We start from the raw sequence: 16376 nt of genomic DNA, 5'->3' as shown, positions 1-16376 counted from the left end.
ACCCTTATCTTTCACCATGCACTAAATTAAAATCCAAATGGATTAAAGATCTAAATATTAAAACAGAAACATTAAACTTGCTGGAAGGTAAATTAGGCAGAACTCTAGAAGACATTGGCATAGAAAAAGACTTTATGAACAAATCCTCAGTAGCATGGAAACTAGCAGATAGAATCAACAACTGGGATCTCATCATATTAAAAAGCTTCTGTACTTCAAAAGAAACCAGCAGCAGAACTAAGAGACAATCTACAATGTGGGAAAAAATTTTTACCATCTGTTCCTCAGACAAAGGACTATTATCTAGAATATATAAAGAACTCAAAACAATCAGCCCCCCCCAAATATAAAGATCTGATTCAAAAATGGGCATCCGAAATGAACAGACATTTCTCAGACAAAGAAGTAAAAGCATCAAGTAAATACATGAAAAAATGTTCCACATCACTGATCATTCAAGAGATGCAGATGAAAACAACACTGAGATTCCACCTCACCCCACAAAGAATGTCTGCTATCAAGAAATCAAACATTAACAAATGTTGGCAGGGTTGTGGGGAGAAAGGAACCCTTCTCCATTTTTGGTGGGAGTGCAGACTGGTGCAACCACTGTGGAAATCAATATGGAGATACCTCAAAGAGCTTGGACTGGAGGTTCCATTTGACCCAGCCATCCCTCTGCTGGGTATCTTTCCAAAAGAACTAAAAGAATCATATCACAGAGAAGTATGCACACCCATGTTTATAGCAGCACAGTTTGTAATAGCTAAAACTTGGAAACAGCCCATTTGCCCATCCATTGGAAACTGGATAAAGAAGATGTGGTTTTTCTATAAAATGGAATATTACTCAGCCATAAAGAATGAGAAATTAGAGTCATTCATAGGAAAATGGATACATATTGAAGATATACTCCTAAGTGAAATAAATAAGGCACATGTGTAAATACCGAATAGTTTCTCTGGTGTGAATAATCTGCAATAATACAGAAGATCCTAATAAGATTACTGACATTTAGAAATGGGAAGAAAGGAGCTAAAGGTGTAGGGAAGGTGGGATGGGTAATAAGGGAAAAGAAAAAAATGTGAGATAATGAAAAGATGGAAATAAAGTGTTTGTAGATGGGGAGGGAAGGAGGGAGTGAAGGGAGGACAGGGACAAGGGGAAAAATTGAGAACCAAGACTTGTCATGTAGAGATACAAGATCCCAACAATGAATGTAACTGTACTGTATCCCTAAAATGTACCAATAAACTCAATTAAAGCTGAAAATAAAAGTATCTGTTGTCAACCAGCACAGGGACCAAATTCAGTGACACAGGGTGATCTTTTATCTTTCATCCACCTTCTGTTCCTTCTCAGACCATCAGCCTCTTATCTTAGGGGAAAGTGAGCTGCATTCTTAGGGCTTGGAAACAGTACAAGACTAAGAGGATAAATAGTCAAACAAGATCCTGTTCACAACACTGGGGCTGCAGCACATCATTCAAAGCTGTGGTAACAAAGGCCCATTGTCCATCCCATTGGATCTAAGAAATATTGTAAAATTCATGCTTAGCCTTTTCTACTCATTCTTTTCCCTACTGTCTATAGATGCTTTGAATCTCCGAAATCGACAAGTCATCTGTGTGACACTCAAAGTCCTCCAGCATCTGGTTGTGTCGGCCGAGATGGTGGGTGAAGCTTTAGTACCCTACTATCGTCAGATCCTCCCCATCCTGAACATCTTTAAGAATATGAATGGTAAGTTGTCCCAGGAGTCACAATGTCTTTTCAGTTCTAAAAAAGGGAGTGGCTTGAAGTAGAGTTAATGAGTAGCATATTTAGGGTTTATCATTGCATATAAACCACATCCATTTGGAGAGCTAGTTTACTCCTACCCCTTCCCCCGCTACTCCCCTAGAAAACAGTAAAATTAACAATTTTATATATTACTCAAACGTACAACTCCCTCAGTACAGGAGCACAGAAACACTATAAGCTTCCAATAATTAAATGTAAAGTTGTTCTAATAGTTTTTTAATATATTAGCAGATTTTGAGTTTGTCCTTTTGCTGAACAGTAATTCTACTTAGATGTGTACTGGTAAAATCTGTGTTTGTTTCTTAACATAAATTTTTTTGAAGAACCACTAAGTTTGGGTGGGAGTGTTTAATACAGATTTTGCTACTTCTTTTTTTTTAAAAAATTTTTTTCTTCTTTTGTGGTTGCTAATTATTAATTTGTCAAAATAGTAAAATGTAGTTACTTAGTATATGGTGAGCGGTGATTTAAAATGCATGATCTATTTCCTTTAAAATATTACTCTGTAAACTTTGGAAAGTATAGTTGATCCCAGATGAATCTGTTTTACATATAAAGACATTGGCAAGGTTTTGGTGATGTCTTGGCAGACAGTGAATGTGCATCTGTTCATAGACAGTATGATTTTCTTGAAATGATGTGAATATAATTTTCTTTCTTACTGCTAACTTTGAAGTGCTAAACTTCTTGTGTGCTTGGAATAAGTAAATATTTGAAGTTAGTTCCTGTCAGCCATGGAAATACATTGGTAATTTTGTGGAATAATGCATGAAAATTTTGCAACATGAAATGTTCATTGTATATATAAGAAAAAGATCAAACAAAAAGCTTAGTGTATGGCAGCTCCACTCATAAACAGACCTTTTGTTTGAAATCATTATTATTTTTATTATTATTAAATATCTCTGAAGCCTGCTTCAGGCACAGGCTATTCAAGAAATCCTGGAATTCTCAGAAACTCTTTAAAGGTGTTTAAATTGTACAGACCTAATTATACGTTTACATATATATGTGTGTGTGTGTGTGTGTGTGTGTGTGTGTGTGTGTGTGTGTGTGTATATTAAAAAGAAAAGACTTCAAATCGGTTTTGGAGAGTTTAATAAGGGAGGGCAGAGGTAAGGGGAAAAAATGAGAATCAAGACTTGCCATGTAAAGGTACATGATCCCAACAATGAATGTAACTGTACTGTATCCCTAAATGTACCAATAAACTCAATAAAATAATAATAATAATAATAATAATATGTAAAGGAATGATGCACATCCCAATTCATCTGCAGAACTACAGTTCATGTGGACATTAGGGCAAGATGGGCACCCTTTGAGGAAAGAAAAACTGGGTTTTAGTAATTGTGTCTCTTACTATCCAAAGTCAATGTTTTCATAATGACATTTATGGAAAATGGCTATTTATATATTCTTCATTCATAATTCATAATGCTTACAGAAGCATCAAATGTCCATGGAGCTATAAAAATGACTCTACATGTGCATACGTTTGATTCCAGGTAATACAGAAAATTCTATGTGCATCCCTTATATTTAGATTCTTGTTAACTGAAGGAGCTGGAGATTAGAGACACAGATATAGAGAAATGGGAATGAGAGAGACAAAAGACAGAGAAAGGGTAAAGTTATTAAAGAAACAGAAGAATCAAGGAACAGCCACCCCCCACAATATATTAGTTAACATTTTTGAAGTGTGTGACTCAAAAGTATTGCCTCAGTAATTTTCACAGAAACCTACAACATATGTACTACTACTCTTTCCATTGTTCTGTTGTAAAAGTTACCTCTTTGTAGGGTTTCTTCCATGTGAGCCTTTGCTTCTGTAGTTGAACATGACAGAAAGTGAACTTCCTCTCCCTTGCTCGAGCACCCAGGGGCAGGGAGCTACTAATACAGTGTATTCATGCTCTTGACCAGAATAAAATCTGGAACTTAAATTTAGGCATCATTTTGTATTCTTGTACACAAAAAGAAAATCAGTGATGCTCAAAAGACAATTAGAGGGCCAGGGATTTAGCTCAGTGGTTTTGCTGCCTGTCCCTCAAGTGCAAGGTCCCAAATTTGATCCCAGTTCAAAAAAACAAAAAAAAGACAATTAGAATCTCCCCTAGAAGAAGGAAGGATTGATATAGCTTCCACAAAGACAATCTTTTTGAGAGCTCTTCAATATCAAACAGAACTATTGCTTTCTAGTGCTGCTTCATTGTGGTTCTTTTTTGAACTCTGAACTCATGAATGTTCATGTGTTAACAAAGGAAGTGGTTGGCTTTAAGAATATATCCCTATTAAGAGTTTATCTCTGTGGAGAACTTATAGTTTATGTTGTGGTCCTCAATTGGTCCAAGACACCAGTGTCTGTTGGAACTTTTCTCAATGCATGCTTCAGAAATTCTATGAACTGTTTTTCTGCCAGATATTTTTCTGATATTTAAGAAGAAATATTAGTTTCAGCTTCATTTTCTTATCTTAGAAACCTGTCGCTACACTACCACAATTCATTTGCTAAATTTTTGGGGTTCTATTACAAAATTGGAGCATTCTAGCAATGAAAACTTCAAAGTCTTCTTCCAAAGTGGCAATGTTATTCTAAATCCAGTTTTGTCCGAAGAAGATTATCACAGAATTTCCAGTTACAGTAATATTTTTACTAGAAAAATGAGTTAGCATCAATGGTATTTTAATAAATCCTACTTTATAGATATTTTATCTATATTCTCAGACCATAATATTTTAAGCTGGTGTCTTTAGTAATAGATATAATAATTTAACATTAACATTATATTAGAAATTTACAATATGTACCATTAGGAAAAATGCTAAATTTCAATGTATTCAGAACAGTTTCACATATTTATGTATTTTCTTTTTTCTACTTGTCTTTTATGTAAATCAATGTCTTGTTAAACTCAAATTCAAATAAAATTCTTTTTAAGTCCCGGTACAAAATCCCTTTGAAAATGAGACCAGATATAAATGATAGAAAAAGAAATAAGGAGAGAAGATATCCTTTCAAACATATGACCCTGCCCTTCTGTCTGTCCCCTTGAAGCACAAATTTTAGCTTAGTTCTACTGCCTAACTTATTTTAGAATGTCTGTTCTGCTTTAATGTTAAATGAACTTTCCAAGTAGTCAAGGAACTGGATAAACCTTATAGTAGCTGGTCACACAGAGAAGAACCAAGCTTACAGTCAACATGGGGGACTGTCAGGGTTAAAGTAGGATGAGGAGGAACCAGTGATGTTTACATTACTTCATGCCCCATCTACACTGTTACAGGTGATAAAATTTATAACCAGCCTCACAAGATTATTCTTGTTCTAGGAGAGGGAGTGGCTTATTTATGAACTTTGTATACTATTTTATGAACTATTTGTATACTTATTTATAAATAACACTTCACAGAGTTTAATTTAGCTTTGACTAAAACAACAACTAATAAATCTAAGGTGTGATCTGTAATGTAACACAAAGAGGAATATTATGGAACCAGAACACATGATGTGACTTTAGATAAGTCACTTAACTTCTCTGATCTTCATCTTCCTCATCTTTATAAAATGTGTAATAATGACAGCCTTTTATGAGGGCTGATGTGATAATTAGAGACCATGAGTCCATAGTTTCTTTGGAGCCTGGACTTAACTGGGATAAATATGATAACCATTGTCATTATACAACATTATATACATATATAACAATACACAAATATTTTGTGACCTTGTATAAAATAAAATATTATTATCTAAGTTGTTAGAGAGCAACACAGCTAGGTTGTCGATAGTATCGTGTGGGACCCAGACCAGTGTTCCTACTGGGTACCTGTCCTGGGCTCTTGCATAATCCATGAGTGAGATGCGGCCTCCTGGTTTCACCAGCTGCATCACTTTGCTTCAAATGGTGCACCTTGTTTGTGATGACCAAATGCCTTGTGAGTAGCCAAATAAACTGAAGGATTCAGTCACGGATAAGTGATTTTCAAATGCACTGTTACCTGGCATAATCCATAAGCTCAAATACATGACTGATGTTTTGTGGAATTCATATTTTAAAATAAGAATCCTGGCTGGGATAGACAAGGTCCTCTTTGGGAGATCCAAACTGGTGTGAAACTTGTGATCCTATCTCCCTACCATTAAACAATGAATTTTAGATGTCTAAACATGTGGTCTTTCCAGTTACTCCTCTGGAGTGAAAAAAAACAAGTATTTCTATAAAATATTCCTATAATACTATTGTTCTATAGCCAACAACAATTTCATCTCTCCTATGTTCTTTCACAAATGTTATTAAAGTTTACAGAAAATTAAGACAATAAGAATGTTCAAGTTATAGCTTTCAGAGATCAACCTACAAAATTAATGATGCATTGTATTACATTGAGGAACATAAGCCAATAAATGGCTTTGCCAGCAGATTAGGGCTGTTTGATAACTTATTTTAGATTCTTTATTTTTAATTGTACCAGTAGTGCCTGAAACACTCCAGGCTCCAGATATCAGGGATCCCATCAATGCCATAAATTTGTGTCACCACTCTGCAAAAGTAAATGTATTAGTTAAATACCATGTCCCCATGTTTGTGGATATCAGACAGTCTTAAAATTATCAAAGATAATCTAGGATATGTACCACTATAGACTAAAGTCCACTAAAACAGACTTAAAAGTTTTTAAATCAAGTTTAGACATTAAAATATAACCCAGCCTACATGACCAATTCTTCCTTATTCTGACTCCTCCTAAGTAGCTTCCCTGCTTCCTGAGGCCACCCAGTCTACTTCCAAAGAGAAAGATGCATCCCACATCAAAACTTAGTCTGTGTCTGATCTTTCTATCTGATGTACCTCTCTGGTCCAAACTTAACTAGGCAATAGCTAATCCTTTTTCCAAATAACAGGTCTTGAAGAAATTATAAAAACTTATCTTCTTCTTCCATCTTTATTTCTCCAAGTTCAATGTCTTCACTCCTCCAAGCATTTTTTTAATAAATAGACCTTCCAAAAAAATCTCTAGAGGCAGGGACTGAGGACTCCATGTCACTGATAGTTGTGCAATGACCTAAGAGTGTGGCCCAGGAGGACAGATGGTCCCTACAAAGGTCACAGCTTGCACAGCCTCCGCTGATGCCCTATACATGTGGTCAGCCCATGTAGAGCTCTTTCCTATTATAAGCTTATGGAGTTAGATCATGTTCCTCTTCATTCAGACTGCTTCATGTAATCTCAAACCAAATTTCCTACTGTGCATCTATATGTGCTCTTCTTGGTAGACCTCTGTTCACATCTGCCCAGATGAGGAAGTTATTTTCAGATTGGAATGAGAATCTCTATCTAAAAACGTGCACTAGTAGGGTGGTGACTAAAGGAATTAGAGTCTAATTCTGAAGGGAAATTCTGCATATTAGCTTCCAATGTCCACTATAACAAACTAACACATGCTGGGTGGTCTTAAAAGAAGACATTTATTGTCAGATGGTTCTAGAGACTGAAAGTTTAAGACCAAGGTGCTGGCAGCCATGCACGCGCTCTCCACAGGATCCAGGGAAGATTCCTTCTTTGCTGACTCCAGGTTCCACTGCTGCTAGCAATCTGCAGTATTTCCAGACCTGTGGAGGCCTTATTCCCCTCTCTCCTCCATCTGCACAGGGCTCTTTGCCCTGTGCCAGGCGCCTGTGTCTCTTCTCCTCTTGGAAGGACACTGTTCTCCTAAGGATGGGATTAAGGGTCAACTAACCCTACTCTAGTATGACCTCACCTTAACAAATTATTTTGGCAAAGACTCTTGTCATCCACAAGCCCGCTCATGGAACAAGGTTCAGGAGCTCGGACTGGGAGGGCAAGGCACAGAATCATCATCCAGACTCCAGGAGGTTTCTGGAATGCTTCTGCTTTATTCAGAAAATGCACAGGCTTATATAGGGACAACCATGGGGGAGGAGCATTTAACATTTGGAGATATCTTACTGGCCAAGCATCACAGAGTGATTTTTCTTGGGCGAAGCGAAGGAATCACGGACTAGGGGTGAAGGTGTAGCCTGTTGCACCCAGCATCTATGCACTTAGGTGAGTTAGCTCAGCCTTAGCAGGGTCTCCGAGTTAGCTCAGGAGACAGGAGTGCGGCACATGTGGCCCAGACAGGCTTGAACTTCTCCCACAAAAGACCCTGGTTTTTTTGCTTGTTTTGTGTGTGTGTGTGTGTGTGTGTGTGTGTGCGTGCGTGTGTGTGTGTGTGTGTGTTCCAGCTACTCTCCCACAAAAGACCCTGGTTTTTTTGCTTGTTTTGTGTGTGTGTGTGTGTGTGTGTGTGTGTGTGTGTGTGCGTGCGTGTGTGTGTGTGTTCCAGCTACTTTTTTTCCTTTTATTGGTAAAATTTAGATATACACAATGATAACATTCATCACACGGAATTTGTACACGATATATCTTGCTTCTTCCTTTTTTCCCATCCCTCCCCTCCCTTCAATTATTTACAGAAGCTTTGTCTCCCTTTCTTCCTGTCTTTTTGAGACAAGGTTTTGCTATGCATTTCAGGCTGTCCTTGAACCCACTTTGTAACCCAGACTGGCCTTGAACTCACAGTAATTCTCCAGCCTCAGACTCTCAAGTGCTGGGAGTACACCACCACATCTGGCTATTCCCATTTTTTCTTCTATTCTCTCTTTTTCCTTGACCCTTCCTTTCTTTCCCCCCTTCCCTCCCTTGTTCACCTTCTCACTTGAATATTTTCTTCCCATTTCCCTAATATCTATTATGTATTTTGATCCTTATATACATTTTTGGTTTCTCACACCAGAGAAACACTGTGGTGTTTAAACATGTATGCCTCATTTATTTCACTTAAGCATACATACAGTCTCAAGGTGCATCCATTTAGCTAGAAATGCCTCAAGCTTATCCTTCTTTATGGCAGAGTAGTGTTCCATTGTATAGAAAAAAACTACATCTTCTTCATGCATTCATTGGTTGATGGGCATTTGAGCTGTTTCCAAGATTTAGCTATTACAAACTGTGCCACTACAAGCATGGGTATGCATATATCACTGTGGTATGATGTTTTTAATTCATTCAGGAAAATACAAAGAAGAGGAATAGCTGGATCAAATGGAACCTTTACTTTTAATTTTTTGAGAAATTTCCACTACAATTTCTATAGTGTTTACACCAGTCTAAACTCCCAGCAACAGTGAAAAAGGATTCCTTTTTCCTCATATCTCCACCAGCATTTGTTATCAGTGGATTTCCTGATGTTAGCCATTGTTTCTGGAGTGAAATGGAATCAGTGGATTTAATTTGCATCTCCTGAATGACCAGTGATATTGAACATTTTTCATATAATTATTTACTATTTCTACTTCTTCATCTGAGTATTCATTTCAGATACCCATTTTGGATTGGGGTGTCTTATTTTCTTGAGTTCTTTATATGATCTAAATATTAGTCCTTTATCTGAGGAACAGCTGGTAAAATTGTTTTCCCTCACTATAGGTGGCTCTTCACTTCTGTTAGTGGTTTCTTTTCTGTGCAAAAGTAATAAGATGAGATCTCAGTTGTTGATTCTTTGTCAGTCATACTTCCTGTGTGATAAGGTTTTATTCACGCAATATTTGCCTACACCGATGTCTTCAAGCCTTCTATTTTATCTTCCAGCAGATTTAGCATTTCTGTTTTAATATTTAGATCTTTGATCCATTTAGATTTTAGTTTGGTGCTTGGTGAAATATATGGGTTTAGTTTTAACCTTTGCCATGTAAAAAGCCAGTTTTTCGTGCACCATTTGTTAAGAGGCTTTCTTCCAGTGAAGGTGTTTGGTTCCTTTTCAAAGATAAGGTGGATGACAGTGTTTGGAGTTGTTTCTGCATCTTCTAACCAGTTCCATTGATCCTTGAGTCTGTTCTTTTGCTATTACCACGCTGTTTTTATAATAGTGGCTTTGTAGTATAATTTCAAGTCAGGGATTGTGATGCCCCCTGCCTTTCCTTTGTTGCCAAAAATTGATTTTGTTATTCTAGGAAAGACCCTGTTTTCAAATTAAATCCATTTTGAGGCTCTGGGAAGGACATAATACTGGGGAGACACTCCTCATTGCAATGCAGGCTGAATACCTCTGTCCTACAGTGTGTGGAGATATAAAATCTCATCTTTAATAAATAAAGGCAGAGGCCTTGTGTGCCTTATTTCATTGCACTACCATAACTATTGAAAATTGGCTTGCTCCATGAGACCTTAGGAGCCCTCCTTTCTTACTACCACAGAAATCCCCTTCCCTTCCTTTCAGCAAAAGGGTTTGTTTAGTTAAGAAAGGAGTACAATCTAGGTAAGTTCTGGGTAGGGGAAGGTGTTGTAAATTGATTTTTGTCTTTTGAAATGCTGCAGATTAACCAGAGAGATGAGCAAACACTCACTGCGGATCTGAGTTCTGCCCTGGGTCTCTGACAGCCATCCAGGGTGCTTCTGTGGCCAGCCCTGCCAAGGACCCCAGAGAGCTCTGGGATGACATGCCCTGTACAAGCCATCTGGGCAAGAGACCTAGGCCCTTCTGAACCCAAATGGGGTTTAAACCAATAAACTGGGCGTTCACCTGGTAGACAAGGCAGGAAAGATTCTTTGGATAAGCAAAATAGTGTGTGGGAAAACGAGTGGCAGTGTGATGGTGTACATAGTTTGAGTCCAATGTGCACAACTTAGCAAGGCCTTATCTCCAAAAGAAGGATGTGGGAGCTGCTAGGGTTGTAGCTCAATGCAGAGATCCTGAATTCAACCCTCAGCACTGTGAAAAGAAAGAAAAAGGAAGGAAGGAAGGAAGGAAGGAAGGAAGGAAGGAAGGAAGGAAGGAACAAAGGAAGGAAGGAAGGAACAAAGGAAATAGAGCAAATGAGGGAAGGGGAGGGAAAGGAAGGTCAGCTGTGTGAAAAGAAAGAAAAAGGAAGGAAGGAAGGAAGGAAGGAAGGAAGGAAGGAAGGAAGGAAGGAACAAAGGAAGGAAGGAAGGAACAAAGGAAATAGAGCAAATGAGGGAAGGGGAGGGAAAGGAAGGGAAGAGAAAAGAAAAAATAGACACTGGTTGCAGCAGCCAAAGAGATTGAAGCCTCTGGCATCATTTTCTAGGCTCAACCCTGTTTCCCACCTGTGTGACCTTGGATGGATTCCACAACTCCTCTGTTCCTCCAACTCCTTAATTTAAATTGTATTTTATTGACCTTCAGAGAAATAGAAGGAGGTCTTAGTGTCAGGATCAGGATCATCAACTTGCTGGGAATGAGGAGAATGAACTACCAAATCAGAGTTACCCTGCCAACATAAACAAACTCACTGCACAAATCTCCCTCCCTTCTAGTCTTCATTGCAGAGGAGGGCTAAAGTGTTTAATCCCTAGGCCAGATCTGGAGGTTTACAGAGAATTGCCTGTCCAAATGGGTTATTGAAATCTCAGCCTCTTTCCAAGAAAGATACAGCTTTCAACTTGTAAATGGCTCTTATATTTGCAGTTTAAATCTAAATCTTTCCACATCCCAGTGTCTGTATTTCTCCCTAACATCTCAGCTCTATCTGCAGTGTTGATGGTGTCCCTGTCTCTCCACTGCCCTTGCGGGGATCAGATACAAAACTTCAGAGCAGCTCATGGCTCAGCACATCTCCATAGTCTGCAGACCCAGGGCAAGTATGGTGCACTTCAAACAGATGATACAGGGAAATCCCATTCACTGCTTATGACAATAGAACGTAGACTGAGGAATGGGACTGGGACTGGGACTTGCCTCTGTGCCAGCTGCCTACCTTTGAGATGGGACACATGGTCCACTGCCTGCTTCCTGGCCGTAAGTGCCCAGCACACAGTACAGCCCAAGACTTTTGGGACAGAATCCTGCTTTTCTACTAGATCCAAATTCAATGCTTGTCCTCTCAGAGCCCCTGCCTGGTATGGCTCATGCTGTCAGAATGAAAGGCTGGCTCTTCTGGGCACTGCTCATCTGTCTGTAGTGCAGACCCTTGATACTGTGACTCTCTCCTCACAAGGATCCAGATGCAGGAGAGGGATGGGAAGACTGGCTATTTACTGGACATCCTTGCAAAGCCATATTTGAAATGTGTGCTTTGTCACCCTCTCTCCTCTTCTGAAAACACCCAACATGGATCTAATGACAAAAGTTACTTCATTCCACATCACTCCGTCTCTGGTCAGAAACATCCCTGCTAGAAACCTAATTGTTTACATCAGAGATTTTCACCATTTGAGTTAGGGCCTTTTATACATGCCTGGAGAAACTGGAACAGTATACTTTAATGTTTTAAAAAACTCAGTGGGCCCCAAATAAGCACGCATGCAGATATTCACCTAAGAGAAAAGAGTACTCTCTTCTATATACCATCTGCAACCAAAGTTTTACTCAGTCTGAGCTAGAAAGTTAGCAAGGGCCTAAAGTTTTAATTTAAGGGGCTTCTATATTCAGCCAGTTCCTATTTTGTATTTTTGAAACCATGTAAAATATCACCTAGTCTAGATAATTAAGGTCTCATTCTCATTTTCCTTGATATACAAATATCTCATGAGTATCAACAAATGACATTTAAAAGGTCTTTTTGGGGACACTGCAGAGAAAATAAGAATGTCACTAAGTGTAATTGTTATGTGAAATAGTCACTATTCATGACATAACTAAGGCACACTTAAAGAGGAGTAGGAGATAAAAAGTAAGCTTTATTCAGCATGGGAGCCTTTCCTGGACCCTGAATAAAGTGTAACAGGGACCTGGATTATTCCACTCACTCCAAGTTCCCCATGCACTTTGAATCACATTCATGATTATAGAGATTGTTCCAACCTTCATAAGCTCTTCTTTCTCAGCTCTGGACTAGAACCTTGCCTGGAAGAGCTCAATTTCCATCTCTCTCTCTCTCTCTCTCTCTCTCTCTCTCTCTCTCTCTCTGTGTGTGTGTGTGTGTGTATGTGTGTGTGTGTGTGTGTGTGTTACTGAGGATTAAATCCAGTGTCTTCACGCTGAGCTATATCCCCAGACCTTTTTTTAATTTTTGTATAGGATCTTGCTAAGTCTCTAGTCTGGGCTCAAACTTGAGATCCTCCTGCCTCAGATTCCCAGGCTGCTGGGATTACAGGTGTACACCACCATCGTATTATGCTCACATCCCACACCAAGCTTGACTAAGGCTTTGTCTCAGGGAGGAGGGGGTGTCTTTACTGCTGCTGCTCTCTTGCGCTGGCCTGGCAGATTCTTGGTGCCTCTGGGGTGCAGCTTATTCATAGGCCCTCAATGCCCCAACCCCGGCAGCCTGCTCCTGCGTATCAACTGCCCGCAGATGTTCCATGCATCTGTGGCCTAGGTTACTCCCCATATACTGCCTGCTCCAAGATCCTAAGTTTGTTAGCCATCCCTCTGTCCTACCAGGAATCTGTATCACACCAAGTCAAAAATGGCTGTGACATGAGTCACTCCCATGTGACAAACGTCCTTTCCTTGCTGTGAGCTGACAGCTGGGGGACCAGAACCAACCCCATTTCCCCTCTCTCCATGAGGAAGACACAGGACTCTGTTGCCACTGCAGGGAATACCTGCAGGCACACTGGAGGGGTTCCAGCACAAGGACAGCTTCAGGATTCAGAACAGAGTCCAGCAACTGTGCCCCCTAACATGCCCCCACACATGGTCCCCACACACAGCTAGTTCCCTAAAATTCTCTCATTGCAGCAGTCATAAAAAGCGACTCCCTCGCTTGCCTTGATGTCAACATTTAAGGGAGTCCCATTTCAACTCATTGCCACACTTATTTTGGTTTATATTAGCCAAACACGACCCCACAGGAGAAATTTTCCACTTGGTATGAAATCAGCTCTCTGATTTGGTTTGTTTTGTTTTGTTCTTTGACAGAATGGAATGTAAATAGCTTGACATAAGCTCAGTCATCAATGAAGGTAGAATTGAAAAATACAATGGACATATTCCCTAGAAAAATTGCAAATATTATTGATATTTTCTTGCTTGCCTGCTTTCTGTATTATATCCTCATGTACATCTTGAATTAATGTACCAAGTAATAAAGAAAAAGTAATGGTAGGATGTTATTATGACTAAGCTCTATTCCATGCCCTCTAAGATCAATTTACTTTTTTTTGCTCTTAAATACAGTACTTTACTCTCAGCTTTTTGTGAGCCTATTTATATTCATTTTGAGTTGACCATATGATGAAGAAGAAAAATCACTCTTTACTCAATGGCTTTTAACTTAGATTTTGCATTATCTACTACAACTCTGCCTCTATTCCCTCTACATTTTATCTTAGAACTTATTTCTTGAATATTGAAGTTATTTTTATCACATACTAAATCACTAGTTAGTGTAACAATATTAAACATTTTAAAACCACAATATAATTGGGCTATTATTGCTTGATAATTTTCCCTTATTATAAGGGTTGGTTTGACCTGTAGGCAAGTTGGGTATTTATTTATATGTAAAAAGGATTACAGGCACTTTGTGGTTCTTCTCCCAGAAATCACTATTATATGTTGTCTGTGTTTGTGTATTATAAATATAATAAATAACCACCTAACCAAATGGCTTACATTTAGTTCTGCTTAGGAGCAGTGAAAACATGTCTTCTTGTCATCTGATGGGGTTCAAGGAAGTCTCCCAAATAGGACATGGGGACCTCATCTCACCCTGCAAGTAGGAACTTGATTCATATGATAGAAAAAGAATTTTCAGTTTGCACAGGCAGATGTATTAAGCAGAGGTAGAGAGTAAAAGAGAGAAGATAGGATTCCAGCAGGAGCAACTGGAATCTCACTCTGATGCAGGAGTGAGCAGCTCCTAAAAGTACAAGGCCAGCATTTAGGAATTAGCTGAGATAGACCACTATCCAGGAATCATTATCTTCACCCTTGTTGAGGAGCTCCAGAGACATTTTAATAGTTTGAGGGGCAATTCAGTTTGCACGAGATGATTATTCTTGCTTGAGAGCAAGGTGCCTCAATTCTGACTTTAGGTAATTGCTCCTTCTTAGGGGCAGTTGATCTCATCATGGAGTAGTGTGCAAGACTTTGCTTTCCCTGGAACCCAAGGTGGTTAAGATTTTCAGACTACTAAATGTTGTTGCTGCATAGGGTATAAAATTAGAAGTTGTGAAAGCTGGCAATTGGTTGTCTCTGCAAACCCTGAAAATTGCTTCGGTTACTTTTACCTTGCTGTTCTCACTTTTAAAGGATGAGGAGATAAACTAGGTAAATTTAGGACTCCCTTGCAATACAGATACTCCTTAAGTGATTAACATGCCTACATGCAGACCTATGGATCTGATCCAGAGTTTTAAGATACTAAGGTAGAGGGATGGGGATTTAGCTCAGTGGTGCCACCACAAGGTCCCGAGTTCGATCCCTCGTACCAAAAATGAAAACAAAAACAAAACAACAAGATGCTAAGATAGACAAAAAGTTAAGTTTCCTTGTCTCCTTTCTACCTATTTTTATTTCTTCTTCTCATTTTCAAAGTTTCTTATAATCTGTGAATATTGAATAATAACATTCAAAGAGAGGCAGTGTGATGTTTTTATGACAGCAACTAAAACTTCTTAAAAGGATTTTCATTAGTGTTCAAGCGACAGAGTGAGGAAAACAAATGTGGAATCACGCCTGGAAACTCCTACTCACATGGTCACCTTTGTTACATACCTGCTGAGCCCTCTAGTTTGCTATGAAGGCTGATCTCACTGTGTCCATGGTAACTCAGGCACAGGCAAACACCAAAGCCTTAGGGATTAATGTGGTTCTTACAAAGTTTTTCAGGATATGCCAAGGAGAGGACCATACAATGTGCTTTTCATTGATGAAAGAAAGAAATAAAGAAAAAGGGAGAGATGCAGGGAGGGAAGGAGGATGCCACGCATTGTGAGTACTTGACACAGCCAACAAAGCAATGCTTTCTAAGTCATTGAAGAGTGAAACTATGCTGCCACATGGGCATTTTCCTTTTGCCAAAGTCACAAAGGCCTCATCCCAGCCTTAGGTTGAAGCATACATGGTCAGAAGGCCTAAGAGCGGAAGCTATTCAGCACCACCAGGCTCAGAAAAGGGCAAATCTAGAAATGGGTGGCTCTCTTGCAAACACGAACACCCCCTCACAAACTTTATGATCCTTATAAACATGCACCCGCTCACCCTACTCCTCTTTCACTAACATGACTCTGGGTCAGGACACAGATTTGGAAGTGCAGATTCCAGGTTTGATGGTAGACTTTTTGACACTATACATGGGAAGGAGAGTGTTGTTTGGGCTTCATGCATTTTCTTAGCTAATGACATGAAGAAATGCAGAAAGTTTCAAATGTGCCATAAGCACAGTTATCTTCTTGTAGAAAGAAAGGAATATTAGCTACATCAGTCTTAGCTTAGTCTTATACACCCTGAAAAGATCCTGAAAAGAATCTCCATTTGTCTATTGCCTCCAAATGGTGCTATCAAGATATAACTTAGATTTCAATGCACAATTTTTGTGAACTGCTTGGAGCACCATTATATAATTTCAGCTATTCTTTGCTAAGAACTAAGTTATTATA

At 39.0% G+C, this 16376-nt stretch overlaps 1 protein-coding gene across 5 annotated transcripts in view; it reads left to right on the top strand.

Moving 5' to 3' along the window:
- Pacrg (parkin coregulated) overlaps positions 1-16376 on the top strand; it is a 543806-nt gene that overhangs the window by 322566 nt on the left and 204864 nt on the right. For all 5 annotated transcript variants that reach the window (XM_010605899.3, XM_010605898.3, XM_010605897.2 and 2 more), the window contains one exon: positions 1594-1743. In XM_010605899.3, the coding sequence (XP_010604201.1) occupies positions 1594-1743 (150 nt within the window). The remainder of the gene's footprint in view (positions 1-1593; positions 1744-16376) is intronic.

Source organism: Fukomys damarensis, unplaced genomic scaffold (assembly GCF_012274545.1).
Source record: "Fukomys damarensis isolate Sample0158 unplaced genomic scaffold, DMR_v1.0_HiC HiC_scaffold_14, whole genome shotgun sequence".
Lineage (NCBI taxonomy): Eukaryota > Metazoa > Chordata > Mammalia > Rodentia > Bathyergidae > Fukomys > Fukomys damarensis.
Note: the sequence above shows the minus strand (reverse complement) of the source record. Positions and strands in the feature narration are given on the sequence as shown.